This window comes from Ranitomeya imitator, chromosome 9 (assembly GCF_032444005.1).
Source record: "Ranitomeya imitator isolate aRanImi1 chromosome 9, aRanImi1.pri, whole genome shotgun sequence".
NCBI classification, from domain to species: domain Eukaryota; kingdom Metazoa; phylum Chordata; class Amphibia; order Anura; family Dendrobatidae; genus Ranitomeya; species Ranitomeya imitator.
The window spans coordinates 140,351,251-140,374,816 of NC_091290.1; the positions used below are offsets into that span (position 1 = coordinate 140,351,251).

General features: G+C 47.9%; 1 protein-coding gene across 1 annotated transcript in view; it reads left to right on the forward strand.

Annotated features, from left to right (window-relative positions):
- TDRD12 (tudor domain containing 12) overlaps nucleotides 1-23,566 on the forward strand; it is an 83,241-nt gene that overhangs the window by 23,445 nt on the left and 36,230 nt on the right. The window contains exons 13-16 of the mRNA XM_069738429.1: nucleotides 5,662-5,882; nucleotides 5,972-6,002; nucleotides 6,726-6,782; nucleotides 7,649-7,791. Coding sequence (XP_069594530.1) covers nucleotides 5,662-5,882; nucleotides 5,972-6,002; nucleotides 6,726-6,782; nucleotides 7,649-7,791 — 452 coding nt within the window. The remainder of the gene's footprint in view (nucleotides 1-5,661; nucleotides 5,883-5,971; nucleotides 6,003-6,725; nucleotides 6,783-7,648; nucleotides 7,792-23,566) is intronic.

A 23,566-nucleotide genomic window follows, 5' to 3' on the forward strand; every position in this document is an offset into this window, starting at 1 on the left:
AAAAAGGAGTGGAAAAGACCAGACAAAAAAGTACTGTTAACACCCAAAAGGAAATACCCATTTGATGACCCAGCCTGCGCCTCATGGGGAAAAGCGCCAAAATTAGACGTCGCCATCGCGAAAGCCTCTAAAAAGTTCGCTCTGCCTTTTGAAGATATGGGGACCCTCAAGGATCCTATGGATAAAAAGGCCGATGTCTTCCTAAAAGGGTCCTGGGAGGCCGCCAGCGGGGGGCTAAAACCCGGTATAGCTGCTACGTGTACAGCTAGAGCACTAATGGTCTGGCTGGATCATTTAGAGACTCAATTAAAAAATAAAACCCCGAGAGAGTCTATACTAGACTCCGTGTCAGCGATGAGAGGGGCCGCTGCATATTTAGCAGATGCCTCAATAGACTCGGTTAGACTGACGGCAAGATCGGCTTCCTTCTCAAATGCGGCTAGGAGAGCATTATGGCTAAAGTGCTGGCCGGGGGACCTGCAAACTAAAGCTAAGTTGTGTTCCATTCCGTGTGAAGGTGAATATTTGTTCGGTCCCACCCTAGACGATGTCCTCGAAAAAGCGGTTGATAAAAAGAAAGCCTTTCCGGGATTCCTAAATCAAGCTTATAGGCGGCCCTTTCGAGGAAGGAGGTTCACACAAAGACGCCCACCAAAAAATCAAAAGGAGGGGTGGGAAGACAGAAAATTCAAAAGAGGAGGTTTCATGTTCAACAAGCCGGATAATAAAAAACAGCCACAATGAGGGTGTGCCCCGGGTAGGAGGGAGACTGACCCACTTTCTGCCAACCTGGGAAAAAATTTCTGGAAGTGCCTGGACTCTAAACATCATGAAGACGGGCCTAAAACTAAGCTTTCACACAATGCCACACAATCAGTTTGTGGTCACACCACGAAGAAAGTCAGAGATCGAGCAGCTGAGCATCCAGAGAGAAGTTCTCAGTCTTCTGGAGAAGAAAGTCTTACAGGAAGTTCCACAACAGGAAGAGACGAGGGGGTTTTATTCTCCGCTCTTTCTTCGAACAAAACCGGATGGAACTTTCAGAGTAATTATAAATTTGAAACAACTAAACAGATACCTGGTAATAGAAAAATTCAAAATGGAGACAATAAAATCATGTGTCAGATCCCTTATCCCGTCTTGTTTCATGACTGTTATAGACTTAAAGGACGCATACTATCATGTGCCAATCCATCCGGATTTCTGGAAATATCTCAGGGTTGCAGTAATGATACAAGGGGAACTGAAACATTACCAATACAGGGCTCTTCCGTTTGGTCTAGCCATTGCCCCGAGAGTATTCACAAAATTAATGGCGGAAGTAATGGCCCATATAAGGGAACAAAACATATTGATTGTGCCTTATCTGGACGACCTCCTAGTGATGGGCAGTTCCTCTCTACATTGCAGCCAGCAACTAAACAGAGTGATGATAGCCCTATCGAATCTAGGATGGTTTTTGAACCTGGAAAAATCCAGGCTTATCCCATCTCAAGTACAGTTGTACTTGGGGATAGTAATAGACTCAACAAAGCAAGAGTGTCGTCTGCCGGAAGAAAAAGTATCCAACATGATACATCTAGTGAATCAGTTGAGTATCTCTCCTCTGATCTCTCTAAGGAGAGCCATGTCCATACTGGGGTCGATGACATCCTGTATCCCAGCGGTACAGTGGGCTCAGAGCCACTCGAGAGATCTCCAGTGGGAAATACTAGAGGTGGTATCCCACGCAGGAGGAAATTTAGAAAAGCAATTAAAAATATCCTCTCGGACAAAAACTTCCTTAGCTTGGTGGACAGACCCGTCCAATCTCAGGAGGGGGGTTCCATGGGTATGGCCGGTCTCGATAATCCTGACCACAGACGCAAGCCCTTGGGGGTGGGGGGCCCACCTAAACAGGCAAATTGCCCAAGGTCCTTGGTCAGTAGAAGAAAAAGACCTTACTTCAAACATGAAGGAGCTTTTAGCAGTTCAGTACGCCATCAATCATTTTTTAACTTCCCTCCGTTCCCACCACGTGAGAGTACTGACGGACAACAGGGTGGTAGTAGCATATTTAAACCATCAGGGAGGGACGAGGTCTCAATCCCTAATGAAAGTGACAAATTTCATCATGTCACAAGCAGAAGCCAACTTGTCCTCCCTGACAGCCCTTCACATAAAAGGGTCAGAAAATCAAACTGCAGATTTTCTAAGCAGAACCCAATTAAAACAGGGGGAATGGGAGTTAAATACAAGTATATTCAAACGCATAGTGGATCTTTGGGGGGCCCCGGATATAGATCTATTTGCAAACAATCAAAATCGGAAAACGGAGGCCTTCTGCTCGATAGATCCTCGGGGGAGTCCAGTGGCTATAGACGCGTTGTTAATTCCATGGAAATTCCATCTAGCTTATGTGTTTCCTCCGATAGCTCTAATTCCCTTAGTCTTGAAGAAAATCAGGGAAGACAGAGCCAAAGTGATACTGATAGCTCCGTTCTGGCCGAAAAGAGTATGGTTCCCATGGCTACGCCTAATGTCCATAGCGGATCCATGGGTACTCCCAGATATCCCAGACCTTCTGCATCAAGGGCCAGTGAATCACCCTCAAATAAAAAGTTTGCACATGACGGCCTGGCTTTTGAAAGGGAACTATTAACAAAAAGGGGGTTTTCTTCAAATCTAATTTCTACCCTGCTGGCCAGTAGAAAACCTATAACTACCAGAGCCTATGGCAAAGTCTGGAAAAAGTTCCTCTCCACGTCAGGAGTTATCCTATCAAATCAGATGCCAATTCAGGAAATCTTAGAATTTCTTCAAAAAGGTTTAGAGAAAGGCCTAGCAACAAACACTCTGAAGGTTCAGATTGCAGCATTGGGTGCCCTTTACAACCAGGATTTGGCGGGGAATCACTGGGTAAAAAGATTTATTAGAGCATCTACTAGGTCCAGACCAGTTATACATCTCACCGCTCCTCCCTGGGACCTGAACTTAGTCCTTTCAGCACTAACTAAAGCGCCGTTCGAACCTTTATCTCAGGCTTCACTAAAAATAATATCTTGGAAAACCTGTTTATTGGTGGCCCTAACCTCAGCTCGCAGGATTAGTGATCTGCAGGCCTTATCAGCCTACCCACCTCTAACCCAAATATTAGATGACAGAGTAATCCTTAAAACTGACCCTTCTTACCTTCCCAAAGTGGCGTCAAAATTCCACAGATCTCAAGAGATAGCGTTACCATCTTTTTGCCCCAATCCAAAAAACAAAAAAGAGGAGGCTCTACACACTCTAGATGTAAAGAGATGTCTAACACACTATCTATCAGCCACAAGGGAGTGTAGGAAAGGGAGGGCTCTGTTTGTCTGCTTTCAGGGACCAAATAAGGGTCACAAGGCATCGAAAGCCACGTTGGCGAGGTGGGTAAGAGATGCCATCAAGATGTCATATACCTCTTCCGGAGAACAAGCTCCGGACACAATTAAGGCTCATTCAACCAGGTCGGTGGCAACCTCTTGGGCTGAACGTGGTGGAGCATCAATAGATCAGATATGTAGAGCAGCCACTTGGTCTTCCCCCTCTACATTCTTCAAGCACTATCAGCTTAATCTATCTTCTCCCTCAGACTTAACTTTTGGTAGGAGAGTTCTTGAGGCAGTAGTCCCACCCTAAAATTTTCATTCTTTGAAATTCTCTCGTTAGTGCCGTCATGGGGTAAGAGAATATCGTAGTTACTTACCGATAACGGTATTTCTCTGAACCCATGACTATATATATATATATATATATATATATATATATATATATATATATATATATATATATATAGAGGAGCTTATATAAGTTATACAGTTATATTTTGTTGTGTAAAAATAACCAATTAAGTTACAGCAGAAATTCCTTGCAAGGCTCTGTAAACCAACTGAGGTGGAGGAGAGGTCCCGCCTTTTTAACCTGTGGGTTTCCTGTCCCTGAGGGCGGATCCCTCTCTCTCTCGTTAGTGCCGTCATGGGTTCAGAGAAATACCGTTATCGGTAAGTAACTACGATATTTTGTGTGTTGTGTTCCCATGCTCCCCTTCCCACCCAAGAAAGGTTATATGGGTCATGGTTTCTTCTTTTTCATGTCCTCCTCCTCCACCATATCAACAGGATCATCAATCGGCCCTTGCTCCAAATTTTTAGAGGGTCGTCAGTCGTCCCTTGCTTTTAATTTATTCAGGGTTTGTATGATGCCCTCATTCATAATTTTTACAGAATGTGTATGAAACCTACCTCTATTATTTTCTTACATATACAGCGGGGAAAATAAGTATTTGATATACTGCCGATTTTGCAAGTTTTCCCATCTACAGAGAATGGAGAGGTCTGCAATTTTTATCGTAGGTACACTCTGCACTTATAACCTGTATGAATTGCTCCTGTTTGACCTTGTTAACTGTATGAAAGACACCTGTCCACACAATCACATTCCAACCTCTCCACCATGGCCAAGACCAAAGAGCTGTCTAAGGACAGCAGGGGCAAAATTGTAGACCTAAGCATGGCTGGGATGGGCTACAGGACACTAGGCAAGCAGCTTAGTGAGAAGGCAACAACTGTTCCCACCTGAGAGTCAGAGATGCTCTAGTTTTTCATTGACTTCTGTTATACTAGGTACTCGAGTCTAGCCCATCCAAGTGTCTGGCCTGCTCGATTCGACTACTGAGCACTTGAGCATTTGGTGCTCGATTAACTTATTTTCTCGAACTTTATTAGTTTTACATTAAGGTTCATGTGAAAGCCTTTTTTACTGGTCACCCCAAGTTGAAGGGATTTCCTACAATTATTGGCTAGAAATAATTTTTGCAATTAGGATTCTTTAAAAATTTACCTTCAATAGCCCCTGTGCTGAGAATGCGTTAACTGAGAATCCATAAGGGAGCTTATTGAAATTGAATGATGGGAGAATTTGTATCTTTTTATTTGTCCTTTTCCCGCTGATTTATATCCACAGGACTACATCAAAGTTGAATGTGCGACTCCGGATTTGATATCTTGGATGGGACATAGTTGATCGCAGATGGGAAACCAGGAACCCAATCCCCCCCTTCCCTTGTTCCCCCCCCTCTTTCCCCCTTCTCTCTTCTCTCTTCTTCTCTAATTCTTCTTAAACATAAATAAAGTTTAAGCTATTTTGAAGTTATTACATGATGTTATAATATAGCTGTTCCAGCTCTTAAATCTTAACCGACTCCATGTGCTCACACCAAGGATGATAGAAAGAATTTTTACCACTCAAGTTACTTCAAACCATAACGCATTTTATTGTTCAAAAGTGCTTACGGCGAAAGTTGTTTAAACACATATTTGTCTGACGATGATTTGATCTGTAATGAATATTTTCATGCAATTTGTTTCAATAAAAAGATTTACACAAAGTTGAATGTGCAAGGAAACAATGAGTCTGTAAAAGCAAAATTGAAAAAAAAAAAAATTATAAAAAAATATTTATTTTGCCCCAAATTCATGTATTTAGGTAACAAAAAAAATTGTCCCTTTTTAATTTGTGTAATTTGTCTAGTGTGCTGCTGTACGCAGCAAAAATGTGAAGTGCCTTGTCTGCTTTACTAGTCCTGCCGCGTTATCTTTCTTGCTGTTGTGACCCTCACCAAGTCTGTAAGTCTGTAGCTTTATTTTTCAGGGATGCAGAAATTCAGCCCAGCAAATGTGCCACGTCTGCACAAAGCCCGAAAGAAAAAGCATCCGACTCTGTGAGCAAAGAACATCAAATTTGTGTTGGTGCAACATCTCCATCAGACAAGCGTCATTCAGACAGTCCCAAATTCAAGATCATGAGCAGTCCTGACCCCTTCCTCCGTCCTGTGTGCGGCAAATCGGATTTAGCACAAAAGCTGCACAAAGGTACATCCAGTCTCTATATTTTTTTATCAATTTTTTACATTTGCTGTGTTGTAACATTTTTTAGTAATTTGTTTACTTTTTATCCACAGAAATTGCAGGAAATACAATTGCTGATATCAGGTATGGTATTTTGCTTCGTACTGTACAAATGTTTTCTTTAGTGATTGCTCGCTACAGACATCTCCTATTATTGTGGCCTAGTCATGTCCGAAAAAAATTGCCTAATCATGTCCATGAATTGCAGATGTGAACGGCTCCTTAGCTGTTGTCTCCTATTGAATGCACTATTCTGCTCCATAAAACGGACCAGATTACTGCATAAAACAAGTGCATTAGCACATCTGCTTCAGTTGGTCCGTGTGTGGACTGAGAGGTCCTAATGGACTTTTACTTTGCTGAACTGACTGCATTAGGCTACTTTTACACTAGCGACGCACGACTCAATGCGTCGTGGCGAAATACCGACGCATGCTGTGAAAGCGCAGCACAACGGGGGCAGCGGATGCAGTTTTACAATGCATCCGGTGCCCCATTGTGAGCTCCGTGAATGAGGGGGCGGCGTTCTGGCCGCGCATGCGCGGTCGGAAATGGCAGACACAACACACCAAAAAACGTTACATGCAACGTTTTTTGGTGCCGACGGTCCGCCACAACACGACGCAAGTGTCGCACGACGGTTGCGACGTGTGGAAATGCGTTGCTAATACAAGCCTATGGAGAAAAAAACGCATCCTGCAGACAACTTTGCAGGATGCGTTTTTTTCTGCAAAACGACGCATTGCGACGTGCGTCATACGACGCTAGTGTGAAAAAGTAGCCTTAATCATCCAACTTGTCTTACAGGAAATATACACAATCTCATACAGGAATGACACCTTCCTATGAACCTATTCCGGAAAGGTAAGGCCATGGAGTTAGCTATAGAATAAAGTATCTGTAGGCCATGTATTATAAACGTCCACATTCAATGCTTATTCTCAAAAGAATGAACTACCCCCATCCAGAGCATAGTTCATAACTTGCTGATTTCTGGGGGTCAAACATCTAAGGACCTCCAGTGACTCCTTTTCAAGCCCAATAATTGAGTTTGCAGCCATGCAATCCTGAATGGATTGGAGGTGCGCATCCATGTACTTCGCTCCATTCATTGTTAATGGGACTGGCAACTTCTGGCAATCCCATAGACAATGAGGCCGAGCTTGTTCATGTCTGCATCATTAATGATGGACCTGCAGAGCTCTGTTCTTGGGTTTCTAAAGCCCTGATCCTACGCTGACCTGAAAATACCACATGATTGTCCTCAAGTTTAAGACTATAAGCTTTTGCATGATATTTGGTTATCTGTATGTGTCTTCTAGACTAAGGGGGTGACTTTAGCAATAAGCTTGCATCAAAATATTCATAAATTCATGGTAACCACGGCTGTCACCTACCACCTCAATACAGTCCTTACAAATGTTCTTACGACAATTTTTTTTGAATGGGTGAGAATTGTGATGAGTTTTAGAAGGGGTTATCTCATTTATTCTCGCACTTCTGCCTACTAACTATGTTCGTAGGGTGCAGTGCTCTGCTGGGGATGCACAGTTCGGGTTAGTGGCATGGTTGTGCGTTACCTCTACATGTGTCCACTCCTTACCTAGGTCACTACAGAGGTAGATGGGATAACCCCTTTAAATCACAACTGCTCATACAGTCACTGATACCTGGTAGCTCTCCTGAAATGGATAATGTGTCATCGCATTGATTGTACTTGTATATTTTAGGGTAAATGGTAATGAGACGCCAAATCTGATAGTTCTAGAGAAGCCGCAAACATCAGAAAGTGATACCAAAGTGGAATCCGATCTGTTTCAGTTTATGTGGCCTGCGTGGTCAAATAGAGATCTCAGTCGCAGGCTGTCTACGGGTAAGTCTCTCCTGTCTTTATTTCAGATTATACTTTGGAAAAGACTGACTCCTTAAAGCAATATTCTCAAGATGGTAAGGTATCACCTATTCATATCTGGAAGGAGACAAACGCTGTGTTTGGCTTTCTGCAAGAGAACCGTGGACAGTAAATGAAGCATAACATGTGCTCCTTTCAGGACCAGGCCCTGTTGAGCCCAATTTCTGGGTCTAAAGCCCCAGTTTTGGGTAATAAAGTATGCACGTTTGTTCTATCCAGGGGAGAGACCGCACATAACAGATATTGCTCGACCCAGTGTCATGAGACATTTCCAGTAGGTGGGAGAAGACACTAAGAGCATGTGGATTGTCTAATAGACAGCAGCCACCATTGCCATATGTCCTAAGCTGGCGTCGACTAAAGTTTTGTAGAATATGACAGAGGTGTGGATGTAGGCCCAGGTGGCAGCTATACTTGCCTGAGCTGTGGAGGCTTGATGCCTGACCACCCAGGTGGCCCCCGTCCGTCCTTGTGGAATAAGCAGAGACCTGAATGAGCGGAAATTTTATGTTCACCTTGTAGGCTATCACAATGGCCAACCTCATCCATTTGGCAATGGTCGTCTTGGAGGCTGACGTGCTCTTGCGTGGCCCATCGGGGATCAAGAAAAAAAGAAGTCAAACGTTGGAAGGTTCCCGAGTATGAACAAGACGATGGACGAAAGGAAGGGAGGCCAATGTGTTTTTTGATGTGGAGAGCACTTTTGGAAGAAAAGAAGACACGGGGCGCAAGACCACCTTGTCCTCATGGAGAACAAGGGAAGTATCCCTGCAGGAAATTGCAGAGAGTTAAGACACCCAGCAAGTGAAGGTTATGGCCACTAGAAATACCACCTTCCATGAAAGTCTTGGGGAAATGCTGCAGTGAGGCTCAAAGAGCGAGTGCTGAAGCAGAGACAGGACACGATTGAGGTCGCAAGGTGGAATGCCAGAAACTGGAAATGAAGTGGGTGAAAGCAAAGTGAAGACATCACTGGTGTGACTCAGTAATATCTATGTGAAGAGACCAATCATGCAGGGATGTCATACAAAATCTTCGTACCTGGCACAAATCTGTTCAGTTTGGTCAGACCCATCCTGGAATTGAACTACCGTAAGTGTCCTGAGAAACCGTGAACAGGTTGGAATAGTATCCCTGAAAATGTTCCGCGTGGAGTGGAGACAATGACTCTTTATAGCTGAAGTTTATGGATAGTTCAGTAGGCCTAAATCTACGAAATAAGATGGGGCACTCATATAGTAGATGGATAGTTTGGATGAAGGCAAATGCTCGTTCTATCGGACGGTAAGAAGGAAAGAACCTATTTGGGGACAGAAGATGAATTCAGACTTGTATCCACATGAGCCACCTAGATCTCCCTTAAAGAGAGAAGGTGTCAATCCATCCAAGATGGTGATATGAGTAGAAGACCTTCATGCAATGGAGGATCCGGAAGTGGAGGGCATTGTGGCAGGGGACGGGGTGTGCCAGGAAATTATAGGCTTAAACGAGGGCTACCTGGAATCGGAGGCTCAAGATGACTTTTTGTCACTCGTGGGTAAAAAGGATCTCAAAAGGAGCGAAACCTTTGGGAGAACCTAAATGACTGTGAAGTTCTACAGTTCTGGGGTAACGTACTTTCATTATCGCCTCTCATTGGGGGACACAGGAACCATGGGTGTATGCTGCTGCCACTAGGAGGCTGACACTATGCAAATAAAAAAGTTAGCTCCTCCTCTGCAGTGTACACCCCACCGACTGGCATTATACTCTTCAGTTTAGCTTAGTGTCAGTAGGAGGTGGACACGGGTCTTTCATTAGACCCTTTTCTACCTCAATGTGCGTCGTTCCTTTTTCATGTTTCCCGGAGGGATACAGGGTGAGCAGTTACACCTGTATTCCCACAAGCGGACTATGAGTACGGCGTGTACTGCCACCCCGTATCCTCATAGATCCCTCACCAGGACCAAGATCCTAGCACACAAGCGTGCTCAGAAGTCCGGTCCTGACTCGCCCACCAGAGCCTGTCGGTTGGAGGAGACGAGGACGTCCATCAGCTCCCTGGACGTCTCATACCTTTCCTGTCAGGTTAGTATCGGCGTGGGATGTTTTAGGTGAGTATTTCCCCCATCCCATCCCACATCTTTTATAAGTGGGCGTCTTGTTAGGGGCTCCCAGACGGCGAACCTTTCATACCTGTCATCGCCTGCGTCCATACAGTGACGCGGCCGGTATTGTTGTCGCGCTGCGACATCCGTAGGCGCGCTTTCTTCCCCCCAGTCAGCACCTCATCCCCCTATTCAGATACGGTGGCCCTCTGCCTTCTTTCCGGCGCGGGGCCCTTACAGGCTGCTGCGCCGTTCTTCTATATGTCTGCACTTTGGGCTGCCATACGTTTCCCCCTGCGGCGCACTACTCGGCGCTGCGGTTTTTCATGGGGCATCATCCACAGCGCGGCAGCCCTGCAGGCTGTCGCGCCGCTTCTCCCTGCGGCGCTCTGCTCTGGCGCCGCAGGAGGTCATTCTCTGAGCGCCCTTCAGTGGCGCAGCCTGGTAGGCGACCGCGCTGCTAGCTCTCCCTTAGGGCGCTCTATTCCGGCGCCGCGGCTCCTTTCCTCGGCCGCCGGCTCCTAATTTAGGCCCCAGCTTCAGTCGGGGCCTACTTCCGGTTTTCGGCTCCCTCACTTCCGGTTCTGAGGGCAGGCTTTTTCCCGCCCAACTTACTGTGCCCTGCCTACCGGCGCCCCTGCGTCTGGCTTCGCCCCCTTCCTCCTGGAACACTCGTCTGGTGTGCGCACCGCTTTGTACCTGCAGCAGCACCAGCTCTCGCAAGCGCACCCGCACCTTCGCACGTATCTTCTGTGGGCACAGCACTATCTGCGCTGAATACAGCTCCTCAGAGCACTCAATCGACAAGTGGGACATCTTCCAGGACCGGGTCCGTGAGTAGCTGCACTGCAGACTGACACCCCCCTCTGCCCCACTGTCTCCTAACCCACTGGCATTTTCTTCAGGGACCTCTCAAAATGTCTTCTAAAGGGGGCCGCTCTCGCCCCCCAACCTCTTCATCTTCTGCCTTAGTCACGTACTTTGCATGTTTGTCCTGTAAATGCAAATTTCCCTCAGGTCAGTCCTCCTCGCTATGTCAGTCCTGCAGCAACCCGATTATTCCCACCGCCCAGGATCCCCCGACTGCTCCGCCTGAGAGTGATACCCCCATCCCAGGCTGGGCCTCCTCTCTGTCACAATCGGTGGCCGATTTTACACGGGTGTCTCAAACCCTGGTGTCCGCGCTGGATCGGTTACCTCTGCAGACCCCCGCAGTGGCCAGCGGGTCGCAGGAACCGCCGCCCGAGCCCTCCTTGATAAGCCACAAAAGGTCCAGACAGGAACGTCGGTCTGAGTCCTCTTCTCGTTCCATCTCGCCGCACGGCCCTCCCCCGCGGTTGGTGTCCCACCGATCCTCCTCCCCTGAGTCAGGCAAGGCATCTGATGCGCCCTCGGAGGATATTTCGGAGCTGGATCCTAACCAAATCGCCACCATGAGTGAGACGGTCTAGAACCTCATTGGGGCAATAAACCAAACCTGTGGCATCAAGGATCCCTCTACGGAACCCGCAGATCAGGCGGTTTCGTTTAGACGGGCCAAACCACCTTCTAAATTTTTTGCTCCTCATCCTGAATTCGAGGAAATCTTGTCCAGAGAGAGAGACAATCCGACCAGACGTTTTCAGAGGGGAAAACGCCTGGGGGTGTTATATCCTTTTTCACCAGAACTTACCGCCAATTGGACGGTCTCCCCCTCGGTGGATCCCCCTGTTTCCAGGCTGTCCACCAACACGGTGCTTCCACTGTCCGGCGGAGCATCTCTGAAGGATTCTAACGATAAAGTTATAGAATCCTTCGCGAAATCTGCTTTTGAAGCGGCTTCAGCGGCTCTATGTCCAGCTTTTGCTTCCACTTGGGCCTCAAAATCCATCTCAAAATGGGCCAAGGATCTACGGCGAGGTATCCTGGACGGGGCGCCTCCCGCGCAATTAGCAGAACTTGCCAACCAGATTTCCCACGCTGGTGAATACCTGGTCTCCGCCTCCCTGGATGTCGCGTCTTGTGCGGCTCAGGCTTCCAGCAATGCCGTTGCCATCCGCCGGACCGTTTGGCTCAAGGCCTGGCAGGCGGACTTATCCTCTAAGAAGTCCCTCACTAGTCTGCCCTTCCAGGGCTCTCGTCTCTTTGGTTCCCAGCTGGACCAAATCATTAAGGACCCCACCGGGGGTACAAGTTCCCTTCTCCCCCAGGCTAAGCCTCATCGCCCTCCTCCTAGACGGCAATTTCGCTCCTTTCGGCCTTTTCGTCGCTTCGCTGCGTCAAACTCCTTTTCCCAGCAGCAACAGAGGCCACAGGCACGTCAAGAGAAGAAGGCGGTGTCCGTTAGGCCCACTCCGTCCTGGCGTCCTCGCTACTCCCAGGGGAGATCCTCCAGGCCCAGGACTGGAAGATCCACCTCGGCATGACCCTTGGCAAGACTCCAGCCCAACTCCCAGGTTGGGCGGCCGTCTTCTCCTTTTCAGGGACGTCTGGATTTCCGCAGTAGAGGATGCATGGGTCAGGGAAGTTGTATCCTCGGGATACAAAATAGAGTTCGCTTCCCTACCCCGGGATCGTTTCTTCCAATCCCGTCCTCCAAGAGATCCCGCTCTAGTTCCGGGCTTCTTCACAGCCATCACTTCTCTGCTCAAATCCGGGTTAATCGTTCCCGTCCCAGAAAAAGAACGGTTCACGGGTTTCTACGCGAATCTTTTTGTGGTACCGAAAAAAGACGGCAAGGTTCGCCCCATTCTGGACCTCAAATTGCTGAACAGGAGAGTTCGCCTGAGACACTTCAGGATGGAATCCCTTTGTTCAATAATTGCTTCCATGGAGGCTCAGGAATTTCTATGCTCAATAGATATCCAGGACGCCTACCTCCATGTCCCGATATTTCCCGGACATCACCGTTTCCTGCGCTTTGCAGTGCAACGAGATCATTTTCAGTTCGTCGCCCTGCCGTTCGGTCTCGCAACCGCGCCAAGGGTGTTCACGAAGATCATGGCGGCGCTGATGGCCATCTTGAGAGTCAGAGGCTTGGTCCTATTTCCATATCTCGACGACATCCTCATCAAGGCTCTGTCCTTTGCTTAGGCCCACGAAAGCCTGTCCATTGTTCTCGACACCTTAGCCCGTTTCGGGTGGCTGGTCAACCGGAAGAAGTCCTGCCTTATTCCTTCTCAGCGCATCATCTTTCTGGGCATGCTTTTCGACACTCGTCAGACCAGAGTCCTCCTTCCCAAAGACAAGAGATCCACTCTTTGTCGAGACATACGCTTGCTCCAGGGTCCTCGGCCTCCCTCCCTCCGTTCGGCCATGAAGATTCTGGGGAGCATGGTAGCTACATTGGAAGCGATTCCCTTCGCCCAATTTCATTCACGGCCCCTTCAGCAAGCCAATTTGTCTCAGTGGGACAGGTCTGTCTTCTCCCTAGATCGGCCGATCAGACTCTCTTCTCGGGTCAAGCGGTCCCTCAACTGGTGGCTGACGTCACCTCTCATCTCCCAGGGCAGGTCCTTCCTTCCAGTTCACTGGCAGGTGGTGACAACGGACGCCAGCCTGATCGGCTGGGGTGCGGTTTTTACCACCTGACGGTTCAGGGCCGTTGGCCGTCGCAGGAGTCCTCTCTGCCAATCAATGTCCTCGAAATTCGGGCCATTTTTCTGTCCCTCCTCCACTGGGAAAGGATCCTCAGGGGCCTTCCAGTCCGGATCCAGACGGACAACGCCACGGCTGTGGCATATGTCAACCATCAGAGGGGGACCCGGAGCTCCTTGGCCCTTGCCGAGGTATCCAAGATCCTCCTTTGGGCAGAGGCAACGGTTCCGGTGATATCTGCGGTGCATATCCCCAGCGTGGACAACTGGGCCGCCGACTTCCTCAGCCGCGAGGGCCTCGCGGCAGGGGAATGGTCCTTTAATCCGGAGGTCTTCCATCAGATTTGTCTTCGATGGGGGACTCCGGACGTGGATCTCATGGCGTCTCGAATCAACAGGAAGGTTCCGCAGTTCGTCTCCAGGTCCCGCGATCCTCTCGCAGTGGGCGTCGATGCTCTGGCCATTCCTTGGTCACAGTTCGAGCTGCCCTACCTGTTCCCACCCTTTCCATTACTTCCCAAACTGTTGAAGAAGATCAAAGCGGAAGGGGTGCCTGTCATCCTGATCGCCACGGATTGGCCCAGGAGAGCTTGGTTCGCGGAGCTCGTCAACCTTCTCGCGGGCGCTCCCTGGCGCCTTCCAGACAGGCCCGATCTGCTGTCCCAGGGTCCGATCTGCCACCCGAATTCTCGGTCGCTCAGTTTAACGGCGTGGCTGTTGAGACCGCGGTTCTAAGAGCGTCCGGCCTTTCGGACCGGGTGATTCACACCATGATTCAGGCTCGGAAGCCTTCGTCTTCCAGGATCTACTACCGCACCTGGAAGGCTTACTTCCGTTGGTGCGAGTCCAACCGCGTTCTGCCTATGGTTTTTTCCCTGCCTTCTCTTTTGGCCTTCCTTCAGGCAGGACTGGATTCGGGCCTGGCTCTTAGCTCCCTGAAGGGTCAGGTCTCTGCGCTTTCCATCCTCTTTCAGAAGACCTTGGCCTCTCGGCCACAGGTTAAGACCTTCTTTTAAGGGGTAGCCCACGCTGTCCCGCCGTACAGGGCCCCAGTGGAGGCATGGGACTTAAACCTGGTACTGGACGTTCTTAGGGTTTCTCCCTTTGAACCTCTTAGAGGAATCTCCCTATCAGTTTTATCTTGGAAGGTGGCCTTTCTTGTGGCCATCACATCCATTCGCCGCGTTTCCGAGCTGGCGGCCCTGTTTTGCCGTCCTCCGTTTTTGGTCATTCACCAGGACAAGGTGGTCTTCCGGCCCCCACCTTCTTTTCTTCCTAAGGTGGTTTCCACCTTCCACTTCAACGAGGACATCGTTCTACCTTCCTTTTGTCCAGCTCCGACTCATCCTCTGGAGCGATCGTTGAACAAGCTGGACCTTGTCAGGGCAGTGAGGATCTATCTGGACAGAACGTCCACTTTCCGGAAGACGGATTCTTTTTTCGTCATTCCTGATGGCACGCGCAGAGGCCAACCGGCTTCTAAAGCGACTATTGCTCGCTGGATCAGAATGGCAATTTTGGAGGTTTACCGGGTCAAGAACAGAGTGCCCCCTCCTGGGATTAAGGCTCACTCTACCCGGGCAGTTGGCGCCTCCTGGGCGGTGCACCACAGGGCTTCCGCCCTACAGCTTTGCAAAGCGGCAACTTGGTCTTCCATCCACACGTTCGCCAAATTTTACAAGGTCCATACCTACGCTTCGGCGGACGCCAGCCTAGGCAGAAGGATCATTTCAGGCGGCAGTGGTGAGTCCTCTGACCTGATGGAAGTCTATTTTTCCCACCGGTGGGACTGCTTTGGGATGTCCCATGGTTCCTGTGTCCCCCAATGAGAGGCGATAAAGAAAACAGGATTTTTGGTTGCTTACCGTAAAATCTGTTTCTTGAAGCCTCCATTGGGGGACACAGCTCCCTCCCAATGTTTCTGTTGTTATCTGTTCTATGACTGTTCTCACATTTACAGTTCTCAAGTTTGTGGTTATGGTTTTTAACCTTGTTCTTTTCTCCTACTGCTTTCTCACTAACTGAAGAGTATAATGCCAGTCGGTGGGGTGTACACTGCAGAGGAGGAGCTAACTTATTTATTTGCATAGTGTCAGCCTCCTAGTGGCAGCAGCATACACCCATGGTTCCTGTGTCCCCCAATGGAGGCTTCAAGAAACAGATTTTACGGTAAGCAGCCAAAAATCCTGTTATTGCTCCCAGTAATACCCTAGATCAGAGGTGTCAAACTGCATTCCTCGAGGGCCGCAAACAGGTAATGTTTTCAGGATTTCCTTGTATTGCACAGGTGATAATTTAATCACCTGCACAGAATGATTCCAGCACCTTGTGCAATACAAGGAAATCCTGAAAACATGACCTGTTTGCGGCCCTCGAGGAATGCAGTTTGACACCTCTGCCCTAGATTATGTCCTCTAAGTCTCCTGAAGATCTTATTCCCTCTGAAGGAGAGCCCAGTGTGGATGCCAGGTCTGTAGACCAGGATCTAAGTGAAATGCAAAAGTACCACAATATTGGTGACCGGAGTTTGCATCCTGAGCTGCACAAAAAAGCCTCTAAAAAAGACATTACAAGAAGTTCCTGCTGAGGAACCCCAGAATTTAACTCCTGGTGGAGTTGCTTAGCTCAGGCATTGCTGGCCCAGAACTCCACGAAGGCAGGACAGAAGGCCGATTCTTCTGCTGAAAAGGCGGCTTTTGAGAGGGAGTCCATCTTTTATAGGTTGTTGAAGGACGCCGCATCAGAAAGGGTCTCTAGATAGACTTGAGGTTGACTGAAGGAGCCCATTTGGTAACCAATTCTTCTGCAAAGAGGAAGAAGGCCTCAAACCTCTTTTAAGAAGGTCACTGGTCCATCCCAGTGATTTCATTCTTTAGCCAGATCGTCAAAGTCTTCATCATTAAGACAGACAACCTGTTGCGTAAGGAAATTGTTTTCTTGGAAGGAGAGACTCTCATCTTTGACTTGGGAGGGTGCCTCACTGCCTGAATAAGGTCCTCCATGGCTGAGACCAGCTTAAATTCTGAATTAGAGTCCGAGTCAGACGTGTCCTCCCCGGGATCCGGACTGAGCAAAGGGAGCAAACAAGCATCCGGACTAAGCAAGTTACCCATCACCTGTGTCAAAGATCAGACCTATTTGAGGGAGAGGGGTCCTGGGCAGGCAGGGGGTTATGGCATTGGATGCAGAGGGAGCCCGACTGACCACATGGCAGATGTTTATCCCAGCACTAACAAAGTAACCAATGTTATAGGTGGCTGACTGGGGGGATTTTTCCTGGAAAAGGACATAATAGCTTGGAAAAAATTTTAGTGCTAGAATAGCTGCGGTCCTGATAAGTGGGGATACCCTTTAACACGGTACGCTCGGCACGGGAGCAGTGCAGACCCTTGAAAAGTAAGGCCAGGTCAGGAGGATAGGAGTCTTGGGGGGCTCTGTAAATTCTGAATCTCCCTGAAACAGAAAAGGGTCCCAAGACCCCAAAAAGATCTGCGGAGAAACTGAAAGAAAATATTAAATACAGGCAAAGAGACCGTAAAGCTAAGGACTTTGGGGAGGAAGCAAGGATGGGGGATAAATAGGAGGGAGACCCCAAAAAAACAGATTTGCAGAGCAGTGGGATTATATCTCCTATCCAACGTCTTCGGACGCCTGCAGGTTCATCTTTTTTTGGTGGATTTTCACAAATCATGGGGACACCCGCTTTCCACTGTGGGGGTCGGCTGAACGGCAACGAAAGGCATCTGCAGGAAGGTACACTACTGTGGTTATACAGGGTCAGAGGGTAAAAAGAGCATGATGGGACTTGTAGTACGCTGAGCATGGTAATAATGCATGTCTTTCCTCCTGTCGGGAAGTTTTTGCTGATTCCGGTTTATTTTTCGCTTTGTTGCTGTTCGAAACTGAGAATGATGGTGCAAGATTAGTTTTTATTTTATTACCTTGACAATTAATTTAGCATAATCTGTGATCCGCACACGATGACGCTGTGGCACCAGTTTATCGCCTAAAGAAAAACATAAGGCCCCAATCCAAAAACAGGCCACATTCCATATATTTGTACCTAAAGAAATCCTGCAAAAATGTAAAAATTAACTAAACTGTCACCCTCTGTACAACATGTACAATGCCGTCAGTAGTTACAAATTCACTTTTTTGTCCATCTAGAGATCACCGCGAAATCGCTGGCAAAATTAAGGTAAGATTTTGTCTCTTCTGGTCATAATTATAAAATTCTGTGTGAAGCGTCTTCTTGAGTCACAGGAGACGGCTTTGCTTTTTCCAATATTTTAATCACTGGAAAGAATAAATGAAAAATGATGAATATTCTGTTTCAGGTCGATTGGTGAGAAGAAGCCAGAATTCGAGAAAAAACAAATCATGACAAAGTAAGTAAAGAAAATTATCTACACATCCACCTCCAAGAGCTTCTCTCACCTCCCATCCATAGACATTATTATGGAGTCGGCCCCTCTGCAGATATATACCGACTCCCGCTCTTCGGAAAGGGTTTCTACAAGATTTTTGAGGCGTCTTTGGGAATTTTTGCTTCTTCATCCAGAAGAGCATTTGTGAGGTCAGGCACATGTTAGGCTAAGTTCACACTGCGTTAGTGCAGTTTGTTCAACATATACGTTAAACGGACTGCGCTAACGCAAGTGCCGACGTTGGCACAGCGCAAGCGCAGATGGAGCATCTGCTAGCTCCATCTGTGCTAGCAGTGACAGACCCGGAAACGCTGCAGCCCGCGTCTCAGGTCCGTCACTCAATGACGGCACATCGCTAGCGCACGCCCATTGTGGGCGTGCGCTAGCGATGCGTCCGCCATAGAAAGTAATGGCGGCGTTAACGGACTACGTTACACCGGGTTATGCCGCGGTGTAACGTCCGTTAAACGGGTCACACTAACGCAGTGTGAACCCAGCCTTTTGGGGAGGTCGGGATCACAATCTGCATTATAGGTGGATACTGCTGTGTGTCATGTATTTTTCACCAAAGTTCCCTTCTTTATGTATGCACAGTTTTTATGCTGATGTTAAAGGGAACCTGTCACCTCCAAAATCGAAGATGAGCTAAGCCCACCGGCATCAGGGGCTTATCTACAGCATTCTGTAATGCTGTAGATAAGCCCCCGATGTATCCTGAAAGATGACATAAACAGGGGCGTGGCCTGAATGTCCATGTGAGCGGACGCGCGGCAGAGCGCTCCCGCTACTGATTTTAGCATTATCCTTATAAGCCGCAGCTGAGCGGCGATTTGCGGTGCTCACCGGCTGCTGGAGAGTCCCGGGAGTGCGGCGGTGTACAGCGGCGGCCCCGGGGTCAGTAAATATGACCAGGAGGAGGCAAAAGGACGCCGGAGCTGGCGATGCAGGGACCGGCCAAGATGGCGCCGACGCCAGGGAGAAGGCGGATAAGGAGAACGCTGCATGCCAGAAGCGTATGACTGTGGCGGCAAAGCTCTATATTAAGGAAAACCCTATATTAAGGGTCACCAATCTAACCCAAGAAGAGGTGCGAAACCGGCTAAATAAGATTAAAATGGATAAATCTCCGGGTCCGGATGACATACACCCACATGTACTAAGAGAACTAAGTAATGTAATAGATAAACCATTATTTCTTATTTTTAGGGACTCTATAGCGACAGGGTCTGTTCCGCAGGATTGGCGCATAGCAAATGTGGTGCCAATATTCAAAAAAGGCTCTAAAAGTGAACCTGGAAATTATAGGCCTTTAAGTCTAACCTCTATTGTTGGTAAAATATTTGAAGGGTTTCTGAGGGATGTTATTCTGGATTATCTCAATGAGAATAACTGTTTAACTCCATATCAGCATGGGTTTATGAGAAATCGCTCCTGTCAAACCAATCTAATCAGTTTTTATGAAGAGGTAAGCTATAGGCTGGACCACAGTGAGTCATTGGACGTGGTATATCTCGATTTTTCCAAAGCGTTTGATACCGTGCCGCACAAGAGGTTGGTACACAAAATGAGAATGCTTGGTCTGGGGGAAAATGTGTGTAAATGGGTTAGTAACTGGCTTAGTGATAGAAAGCAGAGGGTGGTTATAAATGGTATAGTCTCTAACTGGGTCGCTGTGACCAGTGGGGTACCGCAGGGGTCGGTATTGGGACCTGTTGTCTTCAACATATTCATTAATGATCTGGTAGAAGGTTTACACAGTAAAATATCGATATTTGCAGATGATACAAAACTATGTAAAGCAGTTAATACAAGAGAAGATAGTATTCTGCTACAGATGGATCTGGATAAGTTGGAAACTTGGGCTGAAAGGTGGCAGATGAGGTTTAACAATGATAAATGTAAGGTTATACACATGGGAAGAAGGAATCAATGTCACCATTACACACTGAACGGGAAACCACTGGGTAAATCTGACAGGGAGAAGGACTTGGGGATCCTAGTTAATGATAAACTTACCTGGAGCAGCCAGTGCCAGGCAGCAGCTGCCAAGGCAAACAGGATCATGGGGTGCATTAAAAGAGGTCTGGATACACATGATGAGAGCATTATACTGCCTCTGTACAAATCCCTAGTTAGACCGCACATGGAGTACTGTGTCCAGTTTTGGGCACCGGTGCTCAGGAAGGATATAATGGAACTAGAGAGAGTACAAAGGAGGGCAACAAAATTAATAAAGGGGATGGGAGAACTACAATACCCAGATAGATTAGCGAAATTAGGATTATTTAGTCTAGAAAAAAGACGACTGAGGGGCGATCTAATAACCATGTATAAGTATATAAGGGGACAATACAAATATCTCGCTGAGGATCTGTTTATACCAAAGAAGGTGACGGGCACAAGGGGGCATTCTTTGCGTCTGGAGGAGAGAAGGTTTTTCCACCAACATAGAAGAAGATTCTTTACTGTTAGGGCGGTGAGAATCTGGAATTGCTTGCCTGAGGAGGTGGTGATGGCGAACTCAGTCGAGGGGTTCAAGAGAGGCCTGGATGTCTTCCTGGAGCAGAACAATATTGTATCATACAATTATTAGGTTCTGTAGAAGGACGTAGATCTGGGGATTTATTATGATGGAATATAGGCTGAACTGGATGGACAAATGTCTTTTTTCAGCCTTACTTACTGACTTACTAACTAACTAACTCCAGCAGTTTGCTAGAGTGGAGGCCGCAGAGAAGGAAGCCGGAGCTGACACCGAAGAGGAGGAGGAGAGCCCAGCAGAAGAGCAAGAGGTACAGCAGGGGAGCAGGATTAGCAGCATGGTGGTGGTAGTAGGGGGATCTGAAGATATGGTGCCAGGAGCAGAGCCCACCCTCAGAGACGTTTTCGTGCTGGTGTCCTCATGCAAACAATCCCTCACCCAGCAGATACAGGAGGTCAAGGGTGACACAGCCCAGATAAATGCAGCCCTGCAGAAGATTGACAAACGTGTGGGGGTTGTAGAGGAGAGAGTGAGTACTGCGGAAGATCATATAGTGCAGCTGCAGAAAGCGGAGAGGAAGTTTGCTCAAACAATATTGGAGCTAGCTGCAAAAAATGAGGATCTGGAGAATAGGTCCAGAAGAAATAACATCCGTATAGTGGGTATCCCTGAAAAAACTGAGGGGAGGAATCCCACGGAGTATGTTGAAAGCTGGCTCCTTGAGACCTTTGGTGACGCAGCACTGACAAAAGTATTTGCGGTAGAGAGAGCCCACAGGGTCCCACCGAAACCACCTGTCCCTGGGGCAAGTCCCCGTACCATGCTTGCCAAAATTCTAAATTACAGAGACATTATCCTGAGGAAGGCTAGAGACATGACGGATCTGACAATTGGAGGTCAAAGAATTGCTATTTACCCCGACTATTCCGCCCTGGTCCAGAAACAACGGATGATGTTCACGGGTATCAAGAGACGGCTGAGAGAACTGGGAGTGCAATACTCCATGATGTTTCCGGCACGACTAAGAGTGGTTGCGTTTGATAAGATTCATTTTTTCCAGACGCCGGAGGACGCTACCCAGTGGATTGATCTCAATGCTAAAAGGCTTAAAGGAAAAGGAGATTGAAAATATGGGGTGGGTGGGACGAGGGATATTTCACTGTTAAAGGAAAAGAGATTGGTGACTGATAGTACATTGGTTATGGGGATGTGAAGGTCTGAGGGTGGAGCTGGGCATTACTAAGTAAATGCCCTGGGAGTGCTGAAATGGCGGTTGGTTACGGGGGAGGAAGGGTGTGCGGCGTTCTAAGAGTTTATTTAGTTTCCTTGCAGTTGCAATTTAATACATGTTGAAATATTTTATTCTTTGAAAAATTGCACCGAATTTTGTTATAAACGGTAGCGGGAGGCGGATGGAGAAGGTTACGTTAACAAGAGTGTTCGCAATGGGCGATGGTGCCCCACTCTTGATAAGAGGCTGAATGTATAGTATTGGAGGGGATTGCGGGGGAGGGGGGGGTTTGGGTAGGGGGGGTGAGGAAGTTAGACAGCTCAGGACCGGGAGTAACGACATAACTAAAGATGATGAGTCATATAATAGGGGGCCGCTTTAAGATATTGAGTTGGAATGTGAGAGGTCTGGCGGATAAGTCTAGGCGAGCTGCGAGCTTGCAGTATGCAAGGGACCAACGGGCCTCTATGATATGTTTGCTGGAGACGCACTTGGTACGGGAGAAGGTAGACGTACTAAATAGAAGATGGATTCAGAAGGGGTATCATTCTACCTTTTCGACGTACTCAAGGGGTGTGTCAGTATTGGTGCCGGTGGGAGTGCAGTATGAAGAGGTGAAGGTATGCGTGGATGCTGATGGTCAGTATGTGGTGATACAGTGTATATTATATGGTTTGAGGGTATGTATTGAGGCAATGTATATTCCACCTCCATATTCAAGCAAGAAGATTAGAGAGGTGTTGGAGAGGGTGGAACGATGGGGACCGCTACCACTATTAATTATTGGGGATTTGAATAATATTTGTGATGATTTTTGGGATAAAAATAAGAACACCCAGAACAGGTCGGGGGGGGCCACACTACAACATTTGGTACCTATGTTCGTGAAATAGGCATGATTGATCTATGGAGAGTCAGACATGTTGGGGAGAGAGGGTACTCGTGCTACTCACCGGCTCATGCTACGCTGTCCAGAATTGATATGGCGCTGGGTAACGGTCTGTTACACAATGGTGGGGGAGGTGCGTTATCTGCCGAGGGCCCTTTCGGATCACAGTCCAATTGAGGTGGAGTTTAGGTTGTTGGGGACACTGGCCGCAAACGGGAGAGAATGGAAGATCCATCCTAACTGGTTACATAGTATTGACTTGGAAAATATAGGGAAGGAGGTGACGGAATTCTTTGCTTTAAATGATGGGAGTACAGATGCTCTAACTGTTTGGGATGCAATGAAGGCGTACCTGAGAGGGTTACTATTTAGATATATTAGTAGGTGTAAGCGGAAAACGAGGGAGGCAGAGAGAGTGGCGGTGGATGAGTTGAAGGCTGCAGAGGACGAGATGGTAGTGTTGGGGACTTCCGAGGCTGGGAAAAGGTTGAGAACAGCGCAAACTCATATGGAGAAGATTCTGCTGGGAAAAGCTGAAAGGAAGCGGGAGTTTCAAAGGGTGACTTATTTTCAGGAGGGAGAAACAGTGGGACACATGCTATCGGTGGTGGCCTCTGCTCAGCGAAGTACCTCATATGTACACTCGTTAGTATCTGTTGGTGGAAGCAGGATATCTGAAACATCTGAGATTATAAAGGTTTTTGCGGACTTCTACGCGGACTTATATTCTTCCCGGGTTGATGGGTTGGCCGGAGATACAGAGACTTTCTTGGAGAGTCTGGGGTTGCCGAAATTGAGTGAGGAGGATAGGGTGAGCTTGAATGCCCCTATCACGGAGGAGGAACTGAGTCGGGCGCTGAAGTCTATGGCCAATGGGAAGGCGCCTGGAGTTGATGGGCTGCCAGCCGAAATTTATAAAAGCTTGTGGGAAGTGTTGATTCCCAGATTAAAGTTAGTACTGGAGGAGGCTGGGTGCCAGGGGTGCCTCCCAGCATCTATGAGGGAGGCCATTATAGTGGTTATTCCGAAGGAGGATAAGGATTTG